The 27,574-nt window shown below is 44.9% G+C and overlaps 1 protein-coding gene across 1 annotated transcript in view; it reads left to right on the top strand.

The window, feature by feature from the left end:
• The window catches only part of VAT1L (vesicle amine transport 1 like), a 135,862-nt gene that overhangs the window by 104,751 nt on the left and 3,537 nt on the right, over positions 1-27,574 (top strand). Inside the window, exon 8 of the mRNA XM_045533320.1 lies at positions 24,876-24,959. Within this exon, the coding sequence (XP_045389276.1) occupies positions 24,876-24,959 (84 nt within the window). The remainder of the gene's footprint in view (positions 1-24,875; positions 24,960-27,574) is intronic.

Below are 27,574 nucleotides of genomic sequence, written 5' to 3'. Positions count from 1 at the left end.
AAGAATAGGGGTAGGGAGAGGAATTAGGAAGCTACTAAAGTCATTTAGGCAAAAGGTGATGGTAGCCTCTGGTCAAAAGAGGAGGTGAAAAGTGGTTCAATTCAGGATAAATTTTGGATGTTGAGCCCACCAGATTTATTGGCAGAGTGGATGTAAAGATTGAGGGAGAAGAGAATCACTCAGCCTGAGAAACCAAGTGAATTGTGGTTGTGGTAAACAGGATAATTCCCCCCACCATACACACCAAAGATGTCTGCATTCTAATTCCTTGGACCTGTGAATATATTACCTTATATGAAAAAAGAGACTTCATAGGCATGATTAACTTAAGTATATTGAGGTGGTGAGATTATCTAGGTGGGCCCTATAATTTCAAGGGTCATTGAAAGAGGGAGGCATGAGGCCAGAGTCAGAAAGAGATCTGGAGATGCTGCTGGCTTTGAAGGTGGAGGAAGGGGCTTGAGCCAATGCACGCAGGTGGAATCCAAGGAAACAGATTCTCCCCAAGAGCATCCAGGAGGAGCACAGCCCAGCTGACACCTTGATTTTAGGCCAGGGAAACTCATTTTGGATGTCTGACCCCCGGAACTATAAGATAATAAATCTGTGTTGGTTTAAGCCACTGAATTTTCGGGAATTTGTTATAGCAACAACAGGAAACTAACACAACAGTATGCGGAAAAGTGCTTTGAAACCTGTAAAACACTATAGGGTGATGCCCACACGAAAAAAAAACTAGGAATTATAGCAGGGAAGACAGAGGGAGACAGGATAGGTTTATTATGCAACCTTAAAATGGGAACGTTCTGAACTGTGTGGTGTCTTGAGTTTCACTGACAAGCAGGAGGCATCAATTTATGGCAGGTCCTACATCAAACCAGGGAGCTGTAAGGATGAGGAAGATGCAGGCCAGGTGTGGTGGATGAATTTGCAGGATGGGGAACAATTTCATGGCAGCTTAATGGGCTTGCCTCTCTTTTTACCTCTAAAAGGGACTCTGATCTAGTTTTCATCTTTGAATTGAGAAAAAAAGGCGTCACAGTGCTCAGTTCCCTTGTGAACCCACCGAATGTTTCTTCCGACAGGTCTTCTCTCTCTCATACCTGCCCCACCAAATGTAGTTTATTCCACTTGGTTCAGACTTCCGACTTAAACTAGCAAAATAATTTACAGAGTATATGGCATCGCTGAAAAAATAGTAAGAGATTCGTTTGAAGAGTTAATTTTTTTGGTTGTATGAGATGTCTCTTTATTTAATCTTATATAATTCTAAAGTGATAATCGAGATTTTTATAGAGTGCAATTAAGAAATGCCATTACTGCTTATTATGGATAATGAAATAAATTGGCAGTGAAGGTAACGGAATTGATATTCTACAGAATTACAGCTCTTTGGGAAATTGGAGGTGAGCAGCCTCTTTGTGGCACCAGGATTTTTTTAACACCTTCCAGTCAGCAGGAGCCTGGTACTCAGTACTTCCTCCACGCCTCATCCAATGATGCTTGCAAAAAAAAAAAAAAAAAAAAAATCCTACCTTTATTCCAAATCAGAGAGGGAGAGGGAGAGAATAGAGATCAGAAAGCAAAGTGAGAAATGTGGGGAAGAAGTTCACTTATTGGTTGTGTCTACAGCCACTGCTGGAGACAGGGTTGCTCAGGAAAGTCAGTCCTGACTGGAATGTTAAGCTGGCCAGAATTTGAAGTTCATCGCTGGCATAAACTACCTGTATGACCAGGGACAAAATGTCTCACTACTCTGAGCTTCAGTTTTTTTTCATCCATCAAATTGAAGTAATAACACTCATTTGCAAGTGTCACTTTAGGAATTGTGATGTGGAACTGTATCTAAAGCACGCAGCACCGTCTAAAACATTGTAGATACCTAATAAGTATTCATTTCATTTTCTAGAGCATCCTGCTTCTGTCTCCCTCTTCTTGACACTCCCTGATTTTCCTCTCCCAAGAATCAGTGATATATGCCTGGGGAAAGGAAAGGAGGTAGGAAGAAATGGAGAGGCATTATAAGCTTGTAAAGAGATCGTAGCACTAATGACTTTTCTTACGAGTTCCCTGGACTGACTGGGGAAAGACCTGGTGGGTACAATGGGAGCTTCCGAACCCATAGCCTAGAGCAGAAATTCCTGGTTATTGCACTATACTGAGACTTAAGGTTACAGAACACCTGTACTTCTGTAGCCATGTTTCCTCCCCGTGGAAGCCCTCTGGGGCAATATGTATCTCTACTTTACAGCTGAAGATACTGAGGCTCAGAGTGGCTTCATAGCTTGCCTAGGACCACTACATTCAGGAGGAGGAGGCTGAATCTTCTCAAATCACCCACAGACACTCTTTCTCCCACACTGTACCTGCCGCCCACCTTTATGTAAAAGCCAACAGCAGAGAGAAGGATCCAAGTTTAGAGACCAGGAGAAAGACCTTTTTGACAAGGCGAGTTGGAGCCCTAGAATGACATGAAGGGAGAAGACAATATGAGCCTTAAACTAATAGTGATTCCCAATGAGGTGGGGATGCAAAAGAAATTTAAAGAGAGTTGAAAATTACCTAAGGGAACTTGCCCAGCTACTTGAGATAGAATCATAGTGTTCTGAAGGAAGATGCTGAGTCATTGAATTTTTAAGAATTAGGAAAATATGCAATTCTAAAAATAAAAAGCATTGCTCTGAATAGAATGATCATTTCTGTCACTATCAAGTCTATTTGTTGCCACCAATAGCTAAAGTGGGTCTGAACCCACCCAGAGTGACCACGGCTTGCCAATGGCTCCTTGACTGGGTACCCTTGGGTAGGTCCACTGAGCTTCCTGCCCCTACCTGGAAAGGATGACTCTTAAGAGCTTAAAGGGCAGAATGCTTCTGTCTATGAGCCCTGGTCCCTGTTGCTTATACCCTCTGACTACAGAGACTGCATCCAGTGTGGAGCACTGAGACCAATTCCTGGGCTCCACTTTGGTCCTAATGAGTCAGAAGGTATTGCAGCCGGTGGACTCCAGGGTCTTCTGTTGGAATATGCTCCCCTGGTAGTCTTAGTGCGCATTACAAATTGGGAACCACTGTTCTAAGTTTCTGTCTTATGTCTCCCTTGCCTACTGGATCCTGATCCAACAGTTATTTATTGAATTCCAACTATGTGTCAGGCTCTGTTTTATACACTTGGGATACACCTGTAAACAAAACTGACCAAAATCCAACAACAACAAAAACGGAGGTCTGTTTTCTAGAGCTTACATTGTACTGTATGGGGGTAGATAAGTGGGGAAGGAAAATAATAAGCAAGAAACAAAATCAATAAGTAAATTGTTTTTCACTTTATATCAGAAGGTGATGAATGCTAAGAAAAACAAATAGAGGGAGATAAAAGAGGGAACATAAGTGTGGGGATGGGACAGGGGGTGGTTGGCTGGTGTGTCCCTGGATCCTTTCCCACCCCTAGATTGAAGCTTCAAATCTTTCCTGCCTGTCCCAATAGGACGGGTTAGCTCTGGGCTTCTTACTTCTGCAGTTCCCTGCCCTGAGAGCTCTCTGCTGTGCTCTCTGCTGAGCTCTCTCCTGCGCCCCATCCACAGAGCATAGCTGGGTAACCTTGCTTTGCCAGCTGCTGGAATTTGTCACCACCTCTCCAAGCTAACTCTGGGAAAATATAATACCCGTCTATGCCTCTCTGTAGGTCTGAGCACTTACCAATTCTCTGAAACATGGAAATGACTGGAGATTTATTTGAGCAATACTCAGCGGTGTGCTAGAGCCAGCGTGCACCAGCCCCTGAGGGCCAGTCCTGTGTGTCTCTTTCCAGCTCTGCATCAGTGATGTTGTATCATAGCTTGAAATCAGCTGGGGCTGGGGGTAATTACACCAAGGACTGTAACAACCAGCACATGCTACAAATCAGCATCTAGAGAACCTGTGGTTACATATTTACCATCCCACCAGTGGTAACAATTACGTGCTAAAAACAGCCACACAGAACCATAATCCCAACACCCTGTCTTTCCCCCTATATCCAGTAAGCTAGGTTTTGTCCCTCTCTTGCTTCCTGGGTAGTAAAGACCAAAGGGCTTGAGAGTCTAGATCCAAAAGATGCACAGAAAGGCTTGGAATAAAACAGACAGTAGTTACATGAGGGAATACAAAGGGTTAAAAAATTCCTGCATTCAATGTATTATCTTATATCTTGTTTTTTTGTCTTTTTTTTTTCCTAATAGTGATTACATACTTAGAAAGTAATGTGTTTCCAGGGCATCATAAATTTCAAATACTTAGTAAGGCCAGCACTAAAATAGCTCATTAAAGAGCGTGGGTTGGAAAGAAGGCTTGTTAGTCTGCTTTATATTCGATAATCAATCACAGCCAATATCTCAGCCGCAGTTTCTATCACTCTTCTTTAAGATGCAATAATGGAAATGAGATCATCAGACTTAAGGAAGTTGTTCAGTGTATCTCAAGTTTTTCCACACAAATTCCCCAAGGCAGGAGAAAAAGAATGAACATCCCCAGGTGGCCAAGGTTAGAACCTAAAAAGTTTAAGCAAGCTTAAAATGGCATGGAAGCCTTCACCAGTGGTATGCTAGTGAATGTTTCAACAACCAGATCTTTGGGGTAGGGGAGCTCTGATCTGTAGCACTTGCTAATTTCCATAGTATGAAGATTCCCACCATGACCAATTTTCAGTTACCCATGTGCTTTCAACTGACTTGCTAAATTCCTGGAAATTTAACTTCTGATTCACATGAGCAAGTACAAGCCAGGTCCAACATACTATTGATGTTAGCTTAAAAGTTCACATGAAATTTGCATTCAGCTCAGTGATACATTCAAGTTTAATTTAAAAATATTAATAGTGTTTTTCTCTCTGCCTTCAAATCTTCCAGCATTATCTAATATATGTTTCCCAAAGCGCTCTTACTTGTGATGACTTGGGGCTGGGACTGGGGCAGGGAATAGCCTTGCATTGAATCGCCTAGTGAGAAAGTTATTTCCTTTACATTTCTCTCTCAATCCTCCCAATTATATCAAGATTAAATTCTCAGTGGGGTGCTAATCTGCTTTAATGCCTCTTGAACATGCTCTGCTCCCTTTTTAACAAAGAGGCAACAGGTCTCAAGTTCAGAGTCTTTGGCAAGCAGCAGTATCAAACTAGAATGTAAGAAAATGGTTTCTTTTCATTTTACTTATTATGTTCAGCAGTTTACAGCAAATATTACTGAATTTTCCACATTTATGGAAGTAGGACAGGGGTTTCTTTTAAATGTATTGTTAGTATGTTACCTAGTTTGTTTCTTGGACTAACCTGGATGGAGCAAAAGTCACTTGCAGTTGAGAATCCTCAGGATGTTGCTGCCCAACCAGGTTCATTTTCCCACCGCCCAAGAAGCCACCAATCCGCTGAGTAAGCAGGCGCAGAGAAAGAGTCTTTATTCTGCATAGCGCTAAGCAGGGAGAAATTTCTCAAATCCACTTCCCTGAGAATTTGGGAAACAGGGTTTTTAAGGATAGATTGGCAAGCAAGGGATTAGGCAATTAGGTTTGTTAATTGGGGCAAAATTACGGGGATGTAGAAATCATCTTCTGGTGTTGCTGTAGTCGCTGGGGTCACAATTCCAGTTGAGTCAGTTTCTTGGTGTGTGCTGCTGGTCTGGGGGGGCCTGGAAGATATCTTAAAAACTACCTTTAGGTTTCAAAAAGGTGATGTTATCTATGGAGAAAGTTAAGAATCTTTATGGACGCTGGCTATGGGAGAAGTTAAGAATCTTTATGGACTCCAGCTGTGTGTCTCTGGAGTAACAATTACACAGAAGCAAACAGTGGGACAGTAACTCCTTATTATCATTATTCTTAGCTAGGCCTTTACCGTAGTTCTCGCCATGCACCCTGTTATTGATTTGTGTAAAGGGATGAGACCTGGCTTCTTGTGGAGTGTGCTTGGCAGCTTGGGTGCAGTAGCAGTTACTCCCTACTGAGTGCTTGTCTCTGAGACAGAGTGCCTGGGAGAATGATCCAGAAGCACCCACCCAACCAATATGGATCCATCTACCCAACAAACATCTGCAGGGGTATACCACCTCCTCCCCGCCCTTGGGAGCTCAGAGGAGCCAGACAGAGCAGAGCAGTGGGAGCTCCAGTGGGGAGATGAAGTAAGCACTGTTGCCATCCTGAGAAGATGGTCCCTAACTCTGCCTGGAGAGTGTGAGATTTAGTTATAGTCCCCAGGATTTTAACTCCTTCTCAGGATGGAAATCCAAGGAATCTCTGTAGTATTCCAGTACAATAGACATGTGTTCCAGTGGCCCAGCTCAATAAATCCTGAGAGTAGCTTTGTTATTGGGAGTCCTGGAGCCACTGCCCTGGAAGGCCCGTGTATGTGAGGTCAAGAGGCTTCCTCTAGTGCCCTTCTGCCCTGCACCTTGACACAAAAGATAAAGCCAGAAGTGAGTGTCTGGGCTAGTGCTGGCCCCTGGGGCAAAGTGAGTTTGGTGGAGACATGGTGGGCTTTCGGCCTCCCATCCCAGCCTCATCACCCCTCCAAGCCAGGTAATCTTCAACAGGTTACTCAAACACTCAGCCTTGGTTTTCTCATCTGAAAAATGGTGCAGTAGCAGTTACTGGTGACTGGTGTCTAACATTGTGGCAGGTTGGCTGCACCCCTAACTGCTTGTCCGAGCCTCCTTAAATATTATACAATCATTTCTAGAAAGGTTGCTGTGGCTCTCAGGAGGGAGGGAGGATGAGTTGCTAGAACCCCACAAAGGAAGCAGTAAGCAAGTTCTGACTGTATCTTTAAAACAATTCATGAATATACAAGCCAGGGATTTTTAAATGCCTGTACCTGGGAGTCAGGTAGACCTTGCACCTTATTTCAGATGAAAAAACCGAGGGCAAGAAAATGAAGTGACTTGCAAAAGTCAAAATTCCTCTGAAATGTCCAAAGTCAAGTCCGTAGTAGGTCTTCCGCGTATTAGATCCAATTGTCTTTCCCTCCTCGCTCCTTCCTGCTGCTGCCCAGGAAGGAATGACCATGGCTTGCTTGACAGTAAGAGTCAGTCCGGATTTTAAGCCTCCACATGGACTTCAGCCTGCAAAAATTGTGGAAAGAGCCAGGCGTTTCAAGTCAAGCAAACTTGGATTTTAATCTAAGCTTTGTCACTTATTAGCTGTGTGTCCCTAGGCAAGATACTAACCTCTCACTGTAATTTCTTCCTTTAAATTCTTTACTCTCGATCACCGCAGGGTTATTGTGAGACTAAGAGAAGATGTCATGGCTTTAATAGAAAGATGAGTAAATTATTATAGTAGGTTTTGTCCAGCCTTTAGTTGAGTCTTATTTACATGCTATAAACAATTCTCCGCTTGTTCGATACTTAAGTAAAAACAAATGACACCACCACGCTCCAGCCAGACAGTGAAGGAAAGCAGCGCCCCCAGAGGTCAGAGTGGTAATGGCAGCAGCGGCAATGTATTACAACATCTTTGCAGGGAAGAGAATTCTTTGGAGAAACGGGGTTTGCATCTACAGCCTTCTCTCTCCCTTTTCTAATTAGTGACTCTTACAGCTTAGGAGGATCAGCTTAGGAGGCCCTAGGGTCACTTACCTGTGTAAACAGTGCAGCACAGTGGATTGAATTCAGGATCCATCTTATATTCCTAACCCAGCTCTGCCACTCTCTAGCTGTGTGGCCTCAAGCAAGTCATTTAAAACCTCTAGAGCAATAATATTTCTGCGAGCACAGAGCACAGGGCTCTCAAATAGCAAGTGGCAGCTATCAGGATGCCATTAGGATCATTGTCCCTTTTTACCCACCACGACTGCACAAGCAGGGCAAACGAGCATTGTTTAAAGGACAGTTTCAAAGGTGATATACATTTAGAGCTCGGGTTCCACCTGCTTTTGCCTACCTCATGCCTGGTGACTGACCCTCCAACCTCCCACTTCTAATGTCTATCTCAAAGGCAGTGGTTCTCAACCAGGAGCAAATTTGTCCTTCAGGGGACAGTCGGCAATGTCTGAGGGCATCTTTGGTTCTGACAACTGGAGGAATACTATTGGCATCTAGTGAGTAGGGGCCAGGGATGGTGCTAAACATCCCACAAAACACAGGATGGCCCGCCATAGCAAAAAAAAATTATCTGGCCCCAAATGTCACTATGCCAAGGATGAAAAACCCTGCTCCAAGGGTTAAGTGAGCTGGGTCACTCTGGAAGATGCATTTAGTCTACTGGAATAGCAGGGAAATTCCTTAGACTCCCATCCTGAGAAGGAGTGGCCTAACCCTGAGGACTATAACTAAATCTCACCCTCTCCAGGCACAGGTACAAAGATGCCTCCAGCTTGTTAGAACCACTAAATGACCAAACAGTGGTGGGCATGATAGAATAGATTTTAAGCACTCAGATTCCCGTCTTCAAGTCCTTAACTCTTCTACTTTTTGAGTTATGTGACCTTGAGCATATTAAGTGCTAGGATCTTTGATTTCTTCATCTGTAAAATATAAATAATGCACCTGCCTTGTATAAAGTTGTTATGAAGATTAAGGGACTTAATGCCTGTAAACCAGTTAGCCAGTTACTGCTGGCATGTTGCAATTATTCAATAAACAATCTATCATGACTACTGTTACTATTATGCTGCCTATGGTAGTCAGAGCTCAAACAGCTATTCTCATCAATATTATTATTCTAGATCTATTTTAGGTTCTCAAACAGTGGTAGGTGGCTGAGAGGCATGTGTACCTGTCTCTCCTTTGTGCTCAGACTCTACAGACTGGTGAGCAGCAGGAAAGGAAAACAGTCCAAACAGATGGGATCTCCACGGGGGCAGGTGTCTCCTAATCCTCTCCTCCCCGCCCCCAACACACTCAGAAAAACTAAATGCTCTCTAAAGCTTCCTTCATCCGTGGGATAATTTCTTTAAAACCTGCATGGAATCCCAAGTCATGAAGAATGATGAGGCTAATTATAGACTCAGCATTGCACAAAAGCCTGTCGGTTGTGTGTTCATACAGATTATTCAGATTGAGTCAAAGTCCATTCAGAGTGCTTAATTTTGGAACCATCCAGAAGCTAACAGACCTAGTCTATCAAATCTGTGGGGACAAGGACGCCCTATCATTTGTTTTTACAGCTTTCACAATGCCTAGAACTGCTCTGACACATAGAAGAACCCCCCCTCCAAAGACAGTGGCTTTAGTATCTATACTTAGTGAGACCATTGACTCATTCACTTGGAAACACGGCTGATTACAGATTGCAGATTTTTTCTTTTCTTTTCTTTCTTTCTTTTCTTTCTTTTTTTTTTTTTGGAGATAGAGTCTCATTCTGTTGCCCTGGATAGAGTGCAATGGCGTCATCATAGCTCACTGCAACCTCAAACTCCTGGGCTCAAGCCATCCTCCTGCCTCAGCTTCCGGAGTAGCTGGGACTATAAGCATGCATCACCACGCCTGGCTAATTTTTTTCTCTTTTTTCTTTCTTTCTTTCTTTCTTTCTTTTTTTTTTTTTTTTTAGTAGAGGCTATTTTTTTTTCTATTTTTCATAGAGACAAGGTCTTGCTCTTGCTCAGGCTGGTCTTGAACTCCTGACCTCAAGTGGTCCTCCTGCCTCGGCCTCCCAGAGTGCTAAGATTATAGGCATGAGGCACCACACCCAGCCATAATTTATTTTTTAATTGTTATTTTTTCCCAGTAAGAAAAGTAACACATACATAATAGACACATTTTAAAATATGCTCCTTCAAAGAAAGAAAAATTAAAGAAAGGAAACCGCTATATTCCCATCCCTAACAATAACCCTTGTGGATATTTCATTGTCTTTTCTTCCAGTGTTTTCTTTTTACACAAATAGGGGTTTGTTTTTAAATTATAATTACACTGTATAAAAAATTTGTGAACTGCTTTTTTCCTCTTGTACACTCTTATAAGCATTTTAAACTGTAATGGTTACATAACATTCTAACAAAGCTGCTGTAACAGAGTTCACTCAACCACTCCCCTGAGCGACATTGTTCCTGGACATCTAAGTTACTTTTGCATTTTTATTGGTATAGCTGCAACAAACATTTTGGATATAAAGCTTTTAAAAAAATAATTCCGGGTGGAGGATTGTTTCTTTGGTATACATTATCAGAAATAGAATTATTGGGTTGGAGAATTTTAAAGACTTTGCAAGATGTTTTTGAGACCTTTTAAAGACTCTGCAAACATTTCCTACACTGCTCATTGTGGCTATAACTTCAGTTTCTTAGTGTGTGTGAATTGCCACCTACCTCCCCAACTTCTACCAAACTCTTTGTTGTGGGGACTTCCCAGAGCCATCCTTCTTCCTGGTTGAAGATTATCTGACTGTGGTCTGAAATCCACCCCTTGGGGATCAGTCCAGTTTGGCCACCCAGGAAATCCAAGGCAATCTGGGGTTCCCTGGGTGGGAATCAGAGTGGCTAAAATCTGGCCATCCTTCCCCAACATATTGCCCAGTTAGCTCTGAGCAGGAACGGAAAGTTGCTGGAAGACAACCCTTCCCTTAGCCCCTTACTTTTCTTCCATATATAGAGAGCCTGTTTTTTCTCATTACCATGGGAACACAGGCTCAAGGCTAATAGGTATTCTTTGCTGCTTAGAAGAAAAACCTCAGCTGACAGGCAAGCGGGAGAGATATAGGAAAGAAAAAGGGCGCCCTTTTGTGTTTCCCCTCCATGCCTCTGCAAACGAACAGAGATAATTAAAAATTAGACTTTAAAGTCACACAGACACTGACAGAGGGAACATTAGGAAGATTCCAGTGCTAGCAAGACCATCTGTTTCCAGCATTAATTAAAATGGAGGAAGATAAACCAAATCACCTCCAATTTCATCTCTCCTTGTGGTGGTCTCTGAGAGAATCCCTCTGCCTTTTGGGGAATTACTCGACTTCCAAGCAACCTCAAGTGACCTCAAAGATGAAGTGGACTTTAACAGCATGTTTCAATATCCCACCTCAAGTCTTGTCAATTCCACCTCGGCAGCATCCCTACTTCTCAACTGTCCTTGGTTTCCCAGTTTCTCTTCAACCAGTGCCCACCTGCTGCCATTGTTCTCAGGCTGTCTTCTTCAGACACACCTCTGATTATGTCCAAGTAAAGACCACTCCCAGCTCCCTACTACTCCCGGAAGGAAGAGAGCGCAGCTACAGCTCAGCACACAATGTCCCCAGGGCACACAGTGCCACCCCCACTAACTCAGTTCCCCGAATGAGCTATCCATTCCTTTTCAGGATCCTGTTCTCTTGCCTGTGTACACGCAGTTTCTCTTCCTAAAGAATGCCTCCCCACTTTTCAAAACCCAACCCAAAGGCCATTTCTCTAAATTGAGTCATTTCCTGCCCTGCACTCACACGCCACCTCATTCATACCTTGGGTACAGCTCTTCCCACACTGTGTGGTCTCCGTGGCCACCTCCCCTCCTCTCCTAGCCTGGGGGCTTCTGTAGGGACGGGACCGCATGCGTTCATCTCTGCCTGCTACCTGGCACAGAGTAGGTGGAAGTTATTACCCTCACAAAGATGGGTTCTTTGGTTGGAAGGATATATTCCTCTATCTGGGGAGATGGGAATAACACTTTGAATTCTCTAGCATAAAACTTCTAAGGAACCCAAACCCCTCATTTGCAATATCATCACCAAAGGTATACTGTGTTCCTAGCAATGTTGTGTCATGGTTCAGAATTTGGAATGTTGTTATAGTTGTTTCAGGAAGAAAGGTCAAAGTTCACATTTTATAAACTTTTATTCATTCAAAAGCAGTGCTAATAGGATACTGACACCTCTTCCGGCAGTACCGAGCACCCAGTTTCCACAATGATTGATATTTGGCCAATTTTGATTCCTTTGTTGCCTTTACTTCCCCATTATTTTGCTGGGGTATTTTAAGGTGAATCCCAGACATAATATTATTTCATCTAAATATATTTCATAAACAGTCTAGGTTGATATCCTATCTCTTCTACCTACTCTATGACTTTAGGTAGGTTAATTAACCTCCCTAATGTTTGTTTTCTTTGCATGTAAAATGAGAATAATTATGGTGGGTCCATCATAGGCTTATAATGAGGAGTAAATGGACTATCCTTGGAAAACACTTGAAGCCAGGATTCTCCATATGCCACTGTCTAACCTTGGGCAAGCCTCACTTAACCTCACTGAACCTCATTCTCATCTCAGCTCTCCTCCATAAGCAACAGAGATGCAAGAAGAAAAGAGCCGAATATTTTTATGTACCCTGGAGTGACAGCCTGACAAACTCCCACTTGTCTCTTGGGGTTGAGGCAATGAAATGAGATTATGCATATAGGATGCTTTGCTCAGTGACAGCCCCTGGTGAGTACTTGTCACATGTCAGCTTCTGTGATGATGATGAGCAACATCCTCTGCCATCCTATGGATCCACCACCTCTGCCTTTGCCTTTACATTTAGCTGGCTTTTGGGTTCAGCTCCTTCCCTGAGACTCTCACCTTCTTCCAGTACAACCTATGGGGAGGTGGTGACCCTCATATTCCTACATTTCTTGGTCCAGAGCTAATAACCCCTCCTAGCCCTCCTCTCTAAGTGGGAGGATCCAACAGATATCCGCCTTTAGGTGCAGTGTGGGAGAACCATCTTTCTACAGTTTCACTTTGGTTGCAAATGTTTCTCACACAAACAGGATCACTCTTTTGTTTCACTCTATTCTTTAGACCACTTCACAGTTCCCAGACAGCTTATCCCAGGCATGGACCCTGCCTCTGTTGGCACCTCTAATTTTGCAGCCCAGTCACCCTAGCGTTTGTCTAGATGACAGTTACATTTAAATGATATAGTCAACATACCCCAATTCCCTTAGTGCTAAAAATGCCCCATATCCCTGCAAACCAGCCCTTTTTCTCCAAGCCTAAGGAATAGTCATCTCTGCATCCTAAACTGTACTTTCCAAAATGTTATTAGATTGGGCTGTCATCCCTTTCAAAGATGGTTACCCACTTGGGAACTTTCAAGGCTTTGATGGGTCTTTGGACTCATTATGGTTTTAACCCTTTTCCATAAATTCTCATGTTCAACAATTCCAGGTGAAACCTCTGTGGCATTATGGAATGATGTCATTATCATTCTGTAAATAAATAAAACCGGTATTACCTAGGAGCAAGGTAGTTACATCATTAGTAAAGAACTAGAGTCTCCCAACCACAAATACAGTGTTTCTCTCCCTGATTTGAGGGTTTTGCTAAAGATTCAAAGCAAGAACCAATCAAAAATATGTGTTGTAAGTTCTACCCTTGTCATATGGACTTTTAGGTGCAGGAGGAGCTCAGGTTGTTATTCTAATCCCTCTTTTCTCTAAGTAGACCGGTATTTCCTTAGATCATTTATATATCCTTCTGTTTGGTGTGGTGACAAATTTCTACCTGACCTTCAAGTCCCAGGCTAAAAGTTACTTCTTCCTGATAGCTTTCTCTAGTTTTCCTACTTCTCCTATCCCAAACAAATTCCTTCCACCTCTTCACACTTTGAACATCTCTTATCGATTGTGCAACAGACGTATTTCTGCAGGTCTTCCTGAGGAACTGAAGAAGAGGAAGCATCTCACAATCCTTTCTATCCTCCTCCCCGGTTCTCACTCACATGTTGGAATCAGCACCCACGGAGTGTCCGCTTCAGTTCTATTCAACCACCCAGATCCAACCTTGCGGAACATTGTTAATAACACAAACACTGGAGGCAATTTGCTAGATCTTTTTCTCATCTTTTGCTTTGGTTCAAAATACAATAGGACAAGAACATACAGCTTGGTTTGATTATGGATCAGGCAGACATCTACAGAACGTTCTGGCTTCGGGTTCAATGCTTCATTCATTTGAACCACATATGATCATGATGTATCAAGAGAGTCAGTGCCATCCAAGTGTGCGGGACAAAAGGACCGGCGACTCCATCCAAATGACACTGCTTTGCTTTGCGCTTTTCTTTCTTCCTCACTCTCAGAACATCCCTCACCTCCTCTAAGCCAATGTTCCTGCTAATGATCCCGGAGTTGAGTGTCTGAATTTTTTCTCTACCTTCCCAGTAGGTCAATCCATGATTACTGACATTTTACTTTTCCAGTCACTCTAACATCTAGGTCAAAATCTTGGGGCTTGCTCAGCAGTTACCTGGCAGAGCCCTGAAATTCCAGATTCCAAATCTACTTGCAATGCTATGTGTTATGCTGAAACACCCACGTTGAATTTTAAACAATCAATTCCTCCCAAATGGTCATCGCTAATATGAGTAATATTTCACAGATGACTTTGGTAGATGTGCTTCTTAATTATAGTATTACTCATTTCTTCTTTTCAAATCTTTTAATTTATCATCTAATAGGCACAGTCACCCATGGAATTATTCATCTTTATTTTTTTTTTTCCTATTTTAGCTGGCTATGCTTGTGTTCATAGCACAAGCTGAGTGCTGTGGTTATTAAGTGGTGTCATTTGTATCCTAATGACTTCGTGCCTTTCACACCATTCAAAAGGAAATTGAATATTATGAAGTGCTAAATGCGACCCCAAACAAAGATTGAGCATTATTAACCCTCATTGCCCAAATATGAAGGAACTAGTCGAGGTGGAAGGTTATTCTAGATTTGTATGATCTAGTTCGGGCCATTGCATCCTCTCTTTGGAAACTCTTTGGAATGTAGTGCCAGGGGCCCCAACCTACATTTCCAGAATTTTGCCCCACATTCGCTTTTGCTCTTTTGTCCCTGAGACCACTGTCCTTTTTCCAGTCTCTCCTTCCACATTCTGCTCCGTCCACTTGAGATGGTCCTCTCACCCCTCCCACCCCATCTAAATCCTCTTCATCCTTTAAATCCCAGCTCGATTATCACTTCTGCAGAGACATTCTCCCTATTCTTCTCAAACAGGTCAAATCCCCTGTTCACAATCTCATGACACCATCTTAGCAATTATCAAGTGACAATTTTACATTTGTGTGAGTCATTCTTTGATTAAGCCTGTGCCTCTGTAAGACTATAAGCTTCAGAAGCGCAGGGGATTTTGTATGTGTTGTGTTTGCTCACCATCCTCCCCCTCAATGTCTGGTACAACATGCTCAATATGTTTGTTGAGTTAAAAAACAAAACAAAACATTGTGGCCACGGCCACGTGTACAAGTCAGTGTCCTGGCAGGAAATAAGCAGCACACTTAGCTGGGGTTTTAAAGACTTCAGGAATAAGGGGACCAACAGGTGTGTCGAGATGCCCAGAAACTAGCAACAGTAGGAAGGTATTCCCCACGCTGGGCCTGAAGAGGCATGGAGAAGAAAAAGCAATGTCAGATTCCAGAGAGAAAGCTAGAGTGTTGCAGGAGCTGTAACAGTGAAAAGGCAGAGATAGTGCCAGGGAAATGTCTCAAGGCAGGGGTGAAGGAAGAGATAGCTTCACTCACCCTCCTCCTGCATTCTGAGCCCCTGCCAGATCTTTCAATGGCCAAGTCCAACTGGAAGCCATGGGACAAAGGGCCCAGTAAATACAGTCCACAGGGCAATGAACGGAGAGTCCAGAGAGTGGATGAGGGGAGCAACCCCTAAGAATAAGCAGGACCCCAAGGTTGCACCCCTCAGCCCTCCTCAGCCCTGCAGGAGGCATCCAGGAACCCCACCTCTCCCAGTTCTGCTGCAGACAGAAATAAGTATGGTGAGAACTACTCCTCTGCTTACATGGTGTGAGCCAATTACATTTCCCTGTGGGGCCATCTTTGAGTCTTAAAGCTAGCGGACTTCATTAAGAGCATGAACCAATGGCACAAGATCAGCTCTGATGGGTTCCAATCCATTGGGGCTAAATAAACAAACCAGGAACTCTGCATTAATGAGTCTAGCTTACACGGAGTGAACTGTTTTTAAATAAAGTATTCAGAGAGCCTCCGTTAGGATGCTGCAGCCTCTGTGCTGCGGTCTGTCTTTAACCTTAAGGGAAGCAGCTGGGGCAGTTTGCAAACAGGATGGGCTTGGGAGCAAGGATCATGCTTGGCTGGGAGTCTATGCACAGAGGAGCAAAGAAGTAGGAGACAGGAGGTCCGGGATGTCTGCAAAGGAGTGTTCTCCTCAGTGCACTGTGATCTGGCTCCCGCAACCCACCCTCCCAACCTCGCTGAGTCTGCCCTCTCTAAATCACCGCGACCCAGAATCCGGGACCGCCTGTCGCCTTCCTCCCTCTGATCTGTTCACCTCCTCATTCTCTCACCTTGCCCTACTCCTGGCACTCAGCTACCTGGGCCTGTCCTGGTCTCCAGTCTGCATTTTAGGCATGGAGGTGGGAGAAGAAGCCAGTATTCTCCGCGGTTTCCATGGCCCTCCTCTCCCTGTGGACCAGATCATTCAGTGACTCCCGCACACCCAACTGGCACCACACTTATTCATTTGACTTCAGTGAATCCCAGATTGGCCTCTTCGACCCCATCCTCTCTCCTAAGCTCCATAGCCAGGTGTCTCCTGCCAGACATCTTCCCCCGGCTGTCCAACCAGGACCTCAAACACAATGCCAGCCTTGAACTCAGTCTCTCCTCCTGGAGGGGAATCCAGGTCTAGGGAAACAGACAAGGCTCAGCTCCTCTGTCTTCTGACCCCACTCCCAGCTCTTGGGCCAGCAGCCGTGTGACCTTAGGCAAAACTCCCCACACCTCGAAACCTAAGGATTTTTGTTCCAAAATGAAGCTGAAAGAAGATGATGGGAGCATGATACACTGTGGATTATTGTCACTATCATCATCATCGTAATAGTATTGTTACGAATCCATCACTGGGACCTGCCTAGTATCTATCTTAGAGCATCACAGTCCTCCTGGTCCCCTGTGAGTCACCTTCAGTTCTTTCTATCCTCAGGCTCCATGCTCAGTCGTCACCGTGTCTCCTAGCAAAGCCTGCCCCTCACATCTGTGGGCCCCAGAGCAAGAGCACAAATGAACACTCTCAGCCCATGGTCAGCCCCTTTCTCTCCCTGCCCCAGAGTCCCACCTGCACCACCAGGGGAGGTCTCACTCACATAATGAGGGAACATCCCCATGCAGTCTTGAAGCCATGTGAGCAGAGTATTCTGGAAGCCCAGGAACCTGGAGTATGGTCTAGATGCGAGTGTGTTGGGGAGAGGCTGTTGGCTTTGGGTGGCTGTCCCTCTAGAGCCCACAGAATTCTCACCCCATAGGTAGGGGTGCAGGGAGAGGAAGGCCAGGGTGGGGTCAGCTCAGAAGTGCCCAGGCCTCAGAGTAGAACCTCTCCTCTGGACTTTGGAGTCAGACAGAATCTGGTTGGAGTCCTCCTCTTATTAGTTGGCCTTAGGCAAGTCGTGGGTGGGATCGTGCTATAAAGAAAAAAAATCTCAGGGCTCTAGGGGAGGAGGATGTACATCTTTCAGAAGTCCAGCAGGGGGCGCTGGGCACTCAGGTTTTCTTGTAAAGAACTTGCAGGAGAGGCGGTGACTGTGCTAAGTGCTTAACTGGCATGTCCCCAGTCTTCATTACCATTCTGTTAGGTGGGTGTAAACCTGCGACAGGCAGAACAGCCCCCAAAGCTGCCACATCCTCATCCCCTGAACCTGTTACCTCACATAGCAAAAGAGACTTTGCAGATGAGATTAAGTGAGGGATTTTGAGATGAGGAGATTATCCTGGATTATCCGGTGGGTCCAACGTCATCACCAGGTGTCAGAGTTAGAGACTGAAAGATGCTCCACTGACAGCTTTGAAGATGGCAGAAGGGACATACAAGCAAAGGAATGCAGGGGGCTCCTTCCAGAGCTGGGAAGGTCAAGGAAATGAATTTTCCCCCTGGAGAGAAGTGCAGAAAGGAACACAGTTCTGCCTGCGCCTTGATTTTAACTCATCTCAGACTTCTGAACTGAATAAATTTGTGCTTCGAGCCACTACATTAGTGCTAATTTGTTGCAACAGTAATAGAAAACTGATACAAAACCTTACCTCCCCTTTGCAAGAAAAAAAACTGAGTGCCACAGAGAGGTTGGGTGAACCGCCCAAGGTCACACAGCTGGTGATTGCAGGAGTCTGGATTCCCACGGAGACCCCGTGGCTCCCCAGTGCAGGCCCGTGTCCTCCCAGGAATCGCACGCAATTGGTAAATACGGGAATGTTGGTGAAGTCACGGGGAAGTCGTGTTCACGCTTCCGTGATATTTCCCAGCACAGAAATGTTTGAAGCAATCGGCAACTGGCTCTGTCACCAGTAAAGAGGAAATCTTAGCAATATATGAGGACCTTAAGAGAGAAATTGAAAGTCTACAAAAGGGCCTTCCATGGTGCAAAGCAGAGGTGGGCTAGTGGCTTCAAGGTCTGTGAAAGTTCTACCTTTTCCACCTCCAGACCCCAGGATCCAGCCCCCACCTTCCTGTGCACCTGCCCTGCTCTCTGCGTTCTAGCACCCCGGCCTCCTCCTGTTAGAGAACCTACCTGGGACTCAGGCCCACCTGAAGCCAATGCACACACTTTTCCTTCCTCCTGAATCACCATCATGCAGGTCTTTCTATGGCTGCTCCTTCTCGCCTTCAGGTTTCGCTTGACCGTCACCTTCTTAAACACCTATATCGATTTCCCGCTGCTGTTGTAACAAGTGACCACAAACTTAATGGCTTAAGCAACATAAATGTATTATCTTACTGTTCTGGAGACCAGAAATCCAAAGTCCAGGTGTCGGCAGGGCTGTGCTCCTCGTAGAGGCTCCGGGGAGAATTTATTTCCTTGCCTTTTCTGGCCTCCCGAGGCCACCTGTGTTTCTTGATTGTGGCCTTCCCAGCAAGGCCATCGCTCTAAATTCTGCTTCCCTTGTCCCATTACTGTCTCTGTGACTTTGACCCCCCGCCTCCTTTTACAAGACCCTTGTGATTCCACTGGGCCCACCCACATAGCCCAGGATGACCTCCCCCCTCAAGACCCTTTGTAATCACATCTGCAGAGTCCCTCTTGCCACGTCAGGTCACAGATTCATGGGTTCCAGGGTTTGGGGTGTGGACATCTTTGGGGTGTGGGGTGGGGTCACTCTGCCTATCACTGCCCTTCCCAGGGATCCTGGTTAAGCACGTCGCTCCCCTGCCCCACCATTTATTCCCCATCATGGAACACTGTTCACTCCCTTCATAGCACACTTTTCTAAGTTGTGAAATTCTTTTTATTATGATAAGCCTATTTAATAAGGGAACCTGTGATTCCCTCAGGACAGATAGGCTCCATTTGCTTCACCCAGCTCCTGACACAGGGCTTCGGCACTGTTGAATGACCAAATGAATGAATGAATGGGCAGTATAGCTCTCGTCACGTAACATATAAGGAAGGTGAGCTGCAGAGAGATAAGCTACTTGTTGGAATAGGATAAATGTGTCAGAGCAGAGCCTGGGATTCAGCTCTGTGATATCCCCTCTGCCTCCTGCCACCATCCACTTGGGGTGGCACCAAGTTGTCCTGTCCAGCTGGCCCCTGTGCTCAGCATCTTGGCATCTTGAGGTGTTCGAATGACATGACTCAGATTTCCTTTCTCCACTGTCCGGATGGGAAACCAGCTCCTTCAGAGATGGCCTGAGTACGGCCAGAATCCCAGCCCTGGAACACTCAGCTGCCGAGACCAGATCTGGCCAGCCACGCAGCTGGCAATGGTGTCTCAGACTGGGCATGGGGGACCAAGGACCTGATTATGAACCAACTCCACTTGGCCACCCAGGGCACACTGAGCAGGCCACCCAGAGATAGCTGCCAAATCCAGGGGCCCTGGGAGGTGGAGTGGACAGGACAAAAACCAATCGGTGAGGCTCAGCCACATGGTGTCTCACTCCCTCCACATATCCACTCGCTCATTCATTTGTTCATTCATTCATTCATTCATGAGGCTATCACACACCTGACTTTTTTTGCACCAGGGACTCTGAAGCAGACACCATCGTCCTGCCCTTGTAGAGCTGCACTCCCCAATATGGCGGCCACAGGCCACGTGCAGCCACAGAGCACTTGGAGTATGGCTCGTCAATGTGATATGCTGTTAGTGTAAAACATGCCCTGATTTCCAAAAGCTTAGCTTAAAAAAAAAAAAAGGAATGTAAAATATCTCCTTAATACTTCATTATATTGAGTATACATTGAAATAATATTTTTGGAAATAGTTGGTTAAAGAAAATATATCATCAAAATTAATTCCACCAGTTTCTTTTTACATTTCTTAATGTGGCTAATTAGAAAAATGTTAGCACATTTGTGGTTCGCTTTATATTTCTATTAGATGGCGCTGTTTTATGGACTTGCAACGTAGAGGAGAGGCTGATGTGTAAGTTAGAAGCCTGCGGTAGGGTTGACGTCACTGGCCGGACTGCAGTGCTGCTGGAGCTCAGAGGAGAAGTGCTTGGGCCAGACCATGAGTGTCACGGGTGGCAGTCACAGAGCAAATGCCTAGAAGAGTCACATCTAAGTCAACAGTCCCAAGACAAATCCAAGTCAACTCAGGACCAGGGCACTCCAGAAAGGGGACCCAGGACATACTGAGAGCCCCGTGAGCTTCAGATCCGGCTTGAATGTTGGGAATGAGGTAGTGCAAGAGGTGAGGGGAAGAAAAGAAGCTGGAAGAGGCCACAGACATGATCCTGAAACGGCTAGTCCCATGCTGTCCAACAGAGTTAGGATGCGAGCCATGTGCAGAGGTATAAATCTGCTAGTAGCCACTTTCAAAAAAGCACAAGAAATTAATTTTAGTAATGTTTTATTTAGCCCCACATATTTAAAATGTTCTTTCGTCATGTTATTACATTTATTAATGTCAACAATTCTTACTGAGATATTTTACATTCTTTTTTATGATTAAGTCTTTGAAGTCTGGTGTGTATTTTACCGAGGTATTTTGCATTCTTCTTTATGATTAAGAGATACTTTGCATTCTTTTTTTATGGTTAAGTCTTTAAGTCTGGTGTGTATTTTACATGACAACACATGACAAGTTATACTAGCCACACTTCAAGTGCTAGGTTACCACCTGGACTGGTGACTATGGTATTAGGCAATGCAGGTCTGCTAGGCTTTTCTCTCCAATACAATGGGATATGGTTTTCTGCAGAAGAGTGCTTTAAAAAAATTTCTCTGGCAGCTGCAAGGGAAATGTCTCCCATGTGCTCCTGAGCTTTTTGGAGCTGTCACCACCACCTTCTGGGTTCTATCATCCCCCAGAGCACCTCCACTTACAAACAGGTAACTTGGGAGCAATGCCTCTTTTTGCAGGCTTTACCCTGCCATGGTGTTATAAGGGGGCAGTTTTGGGACGTAGAAGGCAGAGCCCTGTCCTGGGTTTTGCCCAAAGTCCTGAAAAGGGGAAGGGGTTCTGTCAATTCCCATGTGGTTCCCACCATCTTTCAGGTGACAGCCAGAGGTAACCCCTTGGATATTTCATCCCTGGGCTTTTCATCTGTGAAACTGGTGCAAATGCTCAGCTGAGAGGCTTGGTGTCTGGATAAAATGAAGCAACCTATGTCAAATGCCTCCCATTGTGGATTGAAAAATAATTGATCAAAAAATGGTAGTTTCTTTCCTTTGAAGTTATCATCAGAAGGGCTCTTTCCCATTTCCAAGAGCAGCCTAAGAAGAGAAGAGAGATTCCAGCAGCATGACTGGGGGTCAGGCTACTTAAATGGTCTCTTGGAAATGCTCCTAATCCTTTATCCAGCCTGCACACAAGGAGACTTCAAGGAGTCAGTTCATTTCAGAAAGAAATGTCAGGAAAGTAGGCAGATTAGAGGCAGCCCTGCAGGGGGCTTTTTCCTAACATCACGATAAGCTTTAACTGGTGAGAAAACAACTTTTCAGTTTCCCTGGGCTCTGTCTTATTGGAGTAGCAGCTTAAAAATTGTTCCTAATCTCTGAGGAGTTTTCAGATGCTTAATGACTTGCTAGGGTGATAAACAACTGGATTCTGGGGAAGCATTATGTGAAACATTACCTACCACTTTCCTCTGCCTTTGAGAGTCAAACGACACAGCACAGTCTGGGCAGAATTGGGAAAAGCGCTGGTTTTGAAGCCTGGCACACCTGAAGGAACCACAATTCTGTCACTGATAACCATGTAATCTTTAAGTAAGTTGCTAATATGTTTAAACATCACAGTATTTATCTGTAAAATGGGTATAACGTATATCTTGCAAGGTAAGAATTACATATGTAAGGAGAGAATATATTAGCTATCTGTTACTGCCTTTGTCTCCAAAACTTAGTGGCTTGAAATAGCATTTATGATCTCAGTTTCTGTGCCATAAGGAATCTGGGTATGGCTTGATTGGGTCCCCTGGCTGTCACAAGGCTGCAATCAAGGTGTAGGCTGGGGCTGTGGTCTCATATAAAGGCTCCCCTCTAGGCTGTCTCAATGTTTGTTGGCAAGATTCAGTTTCTCGGCCGGGCGCGGTGGCTCACGCCTGTAATCCTAGCTCTGGGAGGCCGAGGCGGGTGGATCGCTCGAGGTCAGGAGTTCGAGACCAGCCTGAGCAAGAGTGAGACCCCGTCTCTACTAAAAATAGAAAGAAATTATCTGGCCAACTAAAAATATATATACAAAAAAAAAAAAAAATTAGCCGGGCATGGTGGCTCATGCCTGTAGTCCCAGCTACTCGGGAGGCTGAGGCAGTAGGATCGCTTAAGCCCAGGAGTCTGAGGTTGCTGTGAGCTAGGCTGATGCCACGGCACTCACTCTAGCCCGGGCAAGAAAGTGAGACTCTGTCTCAAAAAAAAAAAAAAAAAAAAAAAAAAAAAAAAAGATTCAGTTTCTCGCAGGCTTTTGGACTAAGGGCACCAGTTCCTCACTGATTGTTGGCCGGAGTCTGCCGTCAATTTCTTGCTCTGTGGGCCTCTCCAAAGGGCAGCCCACAACATGGCAGCTTGTGTCATCAGAGTGAGGACATGAGAGGAATCAGAGAAAGAGAGACAGTGCAAGATGGAAGTCACAGTCTTTTATCACCTAATCTTGGAAGTGAATAACCATCACTTTTGCTGCATTCTGTTGGTTAGAAGCAAGTCACTAGGTCCAGCCCACACTCAAGGGGAGGAGATTACACATGGGCATGGGTACCAGATGGTGGGGAATCACTGAAAGTCACTTTAGAAACTGTCTGCTACTGTATAAAGATTCTCAGTGAGTAGTAGCTGTTGTTATGGCCAAATGTGAAAGCCCTTTGAAAAGCAATGTTCACCCCCCCCAAATAGAAGGAATCTACTGATTATGTATTAGGGTCATAAAATTTAACAATCATATGACATTATCTCTCTATAAAACAGAGGTCAATTCTGACCAATGCCAGGTTATCCAAAGACTGCATTGAAAGATGCATTTAATTTATATTAAATGTTGATTTGATAACATGTTACCAAATAACAATATTTGGATATTAATGTTAAAGGGCACCCATTTCCCCTCATGATGTTTAATTGTACATTCATATTTCTTTCTAATTCTTTTAGAATATTGGTGCTTTTATGGAGATGTAACTAAAAATGTGTGTGTCAATTTTCTCATTTAACAATATTACAAAAGCATTTACTCCTGCTGTGTAGAGTTTATAATTAGCTGTATATGTCTTTATATTCATTACCAATTGCATAACATTTCCATTCAGTAGATAAATGTAAGGGCCATAATTTACTTAACCATCCTCTTAACTCCGGGACACATAAGTTGCCTCAGTGTTTTGCCATAAAAAGCAGTGCCGTGATTGAGTGTCTTTTGTGTAGTAAGTTTTTTCTCCATAATTTGAATTATGTCTTTAGGATAAAGTTCCAGAAAAGCAATTTAGAATACAGACATTTTAATGATGCTGTCAAGTTCTTATCCAAATGAGTAGAAGGCTTTGATTTTTTATAAGCCAGCAGTGCTCCATCAGCCACAGGTTGAGTTCCCCAAAGGTAGGCACTGTATTTTACTTTTTAATTTTTTTAACCATAGCACTAGACTAGAAGCAACATTTAATGAATTATTTGTGGACTGAATGCATAAATGAAAATATTTTAGAATTTGAGACTTCAGGAAAACCAGTTAGGCTAGATCTATCGCGACTCTTCCCCCCACCCCTTAATCAAGAGATGTTGCATTTCCATTTAGATTTCACTGAGATGTGGAGGGCATACCTGCACCACATTCTGGGCTCTCTGTTGCCCTTTCTGCATTTCATTTCATCCTCTCGCACCCCTATAGTTCAAATTCCACACAGCAACAAAATGCAATGCTCAAAACATACATCAGATTATGTCCCACCCTTGCTTTTTCCGAGGGTCCCAGGGGACATCCGTTGGTCTAACAAGCCCCCCACCCCACATTTGAAAGGAAACAATAGGTCCTCTTTTCTGGGGAGAATACTGGTCCAGGGGAACGCCACTTAGGTGGAGACAAAGTTTCCTCCCGATAGTCAGGAATCGTGGGAATTTTCCTGGATGCAGTTCAGCCCTGGGTAATGGGTCAAGTTAGCCAAACTGTGAATCAGAGTTAAAATAACACTTAAGTAAGCATGGGACAAATGACCTTCAAAAAATACTTTTATTGGTCAAAATTTAATCTAATACACCTTGCCACCCTGCAGCATGTCACTCTTGGAAATCCAAAGAATCTCGTGCCCTCTTTTAAGAGATTTTCCCCTACCTATTTCAAGAGCTATCACTCTCATTTTTTAGATCCCGTTTGCACAAGATCAGAGCTTGTGAAGGGCACAACCGGAGTTTATTTGCGCCCCAACGTCCAACAAGCATTCCCGGTTTAAACTCGAATCGCACCTCCCTCTGGGCGCTTGATGGTTTGCGTTTCCAGGCCCCCTTCTCGCCCAGGTGACATCTCACCTAACCAGAGTTGCTGTTTCTCACTTTGTCTCTCAGGTGAAGGAGGCCATGCAGCGGATCCACGACCGAGGGAACATCGGCAAGTTAATTCTGGATGTAGAAAAGACCCCAACTCCACTGGTGAGTGGACAGCAGAGGAACCTGTCCGGTTCAATACAAGAGGTGTGCCAAGGGCCTAGCAGGTGCAGGCACAGGTGGGGGAGAAGGAAATACAGGTAGCTCGTGAGCCAGTGGAGGAGACCAGGTGTAATCAAATGACTGCACAAATGAGGGATTAATCACAAAGTGAGATGAATGCTAAGAAGGAAAGGCAAATGCTTTGGCAAGAGCATTTTAACAGCAATCCGAAGGCACAGACAGGAAAAGGCTAGAAGCAATAAACCTGTGTATTGCAGGTGCCATCTCTTGGCTGCCACAAGATGGAGAATTTCCCGGTAAATTCCAATAAATTCACATTCATGTTCCTAAGAGAATGATGCCTCTGAGATGTTCCCTGTTAACTCCACTGATTTCGTTTCCTTTTACCAGGATAAAACCCTTATGTCCAGGGGATACCACCAGGAGTGTAGCATGTCAGACTCACATCCCATCTGCTCTCGCAGGAGCTGCTTGAGTAGGGGCCATGTGGCTTAGTGATCAGTGCATAGACTGGAGGTCACGTGGATTCAGAGTCCAGCTCAGAGCCCCTGTTTGTGACCTGGGCAAATCACTTGGCCACTCCAGCTTTGGTTTCCCTGTCTGTAAACTGGAGATTGATAGGTTCTCACAAGTCAGTTAGAACAACCTTCATAAAGCATTGTCTGGTACAGGCTAAGTTCCAGGTAATGTTTAACAAAGAAAATACTTAGGAAGGGTTTTTTGTTTCTTTGTTTATATGCACATTGAGTCTTGGAGTTGTATCAGTCCTCTATAAAAGAGAAAGAACTAAAATTTCTTACATATTTTAGTCAAAAGTGTGAATGTTTAAAAATATTTCTGTGGCTTTTGTAACTATAATGTAGTTTAGGTATGGCAGTCATGTCACTCGATGGAGGATAACTTAATGAGAGGGCATTTTATAATGTCTAAGTGACTGATATCAATATGGAAATAGTTCATTAGATGGTTACTAAGTTCCAGGACTACTGGAAGGCAGATGAGGGGACAAGGTTAGGGAGGAGAAGGGGGCTGGGATCCAGGGTCTCCTGTGCACCTACATCGTGGCCTCTGAACATGTGACCATCAGCGGAAGGCAGACAGGCTCCAAGGTCATCCTGGACGGCTTGTTGCTTTCAAGCAGAATAGTTTGATGACAGCCCCCGAGGTGCTGCCTGTCTCAGTCACTCATGAGATGCTGTCGGGTCCTCAGGCTGATAAGATGGGCCTGTAACCAGGTGGGGATTCTCATCAGAGCAGGTGCTGAAAAGCCCACCTTTCAGGGAAAGAGCTCAGGACATGCCTTGGCATATGTCACTGTCCTTGCTCCTGAACCTCCTGAAGGCTTTTACTCCTGGGACTTAAGAGACAAAGAGACAGTGGACACTAAGATGCTCCTTTGGAGCTTCTGGGACCCTTGCATGATCCCGGGTTGCATCCAGTGACGTCACTTCTAGGGTTAGCACCTGAGGGAGAAGAAAGCAGCTCAAGGTCCAGGCTGGCAGGATGTGCGGCTCTCTATGCAGCAGGCATTGGCTGGGGGCAAGGAGGGGACTGCAGAGGCACTGTCTCCTACCGGCCTCGCTCAGCCCTGCTCTGCCCAGCCAGACATGCTGCAGGACACACACCGCTTCTCTAGGAGCTGTCCGGGCTGCAAGGCACGTGGGCAGCACAGGCAGGGGAACTTGATTGCTGCTGACAGCTCCCAACGTGGATTTCCTGGGGGGAACCAAGAGTGGAGTCTCTCCTGCACGAGGCCTGCTCTCAATGAGTCCAGGCCAGTGCAGAGCCAGGGCTTGTCCTAGGATATGTCATGGGGTCACAGCAGAGACAGAGCTGCTGCCTCCAGACCCCACAATGTCAGAGGGCAGTCCTGCCCCGGTCCTTGCCATCTGACCAGTGCCCCAGAGAATGAGGGTGGCCTCTTCTGCAGGCTACTGACCCTGCTGTCCCTACTGCTTCTGTGGTTACATCACCCCAGAGTCTCCCTTTCCACTGCTGTAGATCAGAACTAGTGGCAATAATTACTATCATGGCCACTGCTTTACAGCATCGTTGAGAAGCCTAAAAGAGGTAATGTGTGTGCGTGTCACCTGGCACATGGGTGAATTTATAATATGTGCCACTAAGGGAAAGTTCTCGTGGTTATTTATTCATCATTCTAGAAGTATTACTTGCACATGTACCTAGTTGCAGGGAAGGAAACCATAGAGACCTAGTCCTTCCCTGTGGCGTCTACAGTTCAGCGGGGACAGATGGACGTGGTCAACAAGCCAAACATCCGAATGGGACTTTGCGGCTGTTGACCAGTGCTGCAAAGAAGAGGTATTTGGGCCATGAAAGCTCGTAATAGGAGAATTGTTACAGTTAGAAAGGTCTGGAAAGGCTTCCTTGAGGAAGTAGGGTGAGCCCTAATGGAAACGTGGGCATTAACCAGGCAGAAGGGGTGGCGGGGTGGCATCCCAGGGAGAAGACACTGCATGTGCAGTGGCCGAGAGGGGAGGTCCAGCCCCAGGTAAAACACCATGGGGTGGGCTGAGATTCAGGGGCCTAATTCCTGTTGGGAAAATAATCAGTGAGGGTAGGCAGGGGCTCGGGTT

Source organism: Lemur catta, chromosome 20 (assembly GCF_020740605.2).
Source record: "Lemur catta isolate mLemCat1 chromosome 20, mLemCat1.pri, whole genome shotgun sequence".
Classification (NCBI taxonomy): domain Eukaryota; kingdom Metazoa; phylum Chordata; class Mammalia; order Primates; family Lemuridae; genus Lemur; species Lemur catta.
The sequence above is the reverse complement of the archived record's forward strand: the minus strand, read 5'-3'. Positions and strand labels throughout refer to the sequence as shown.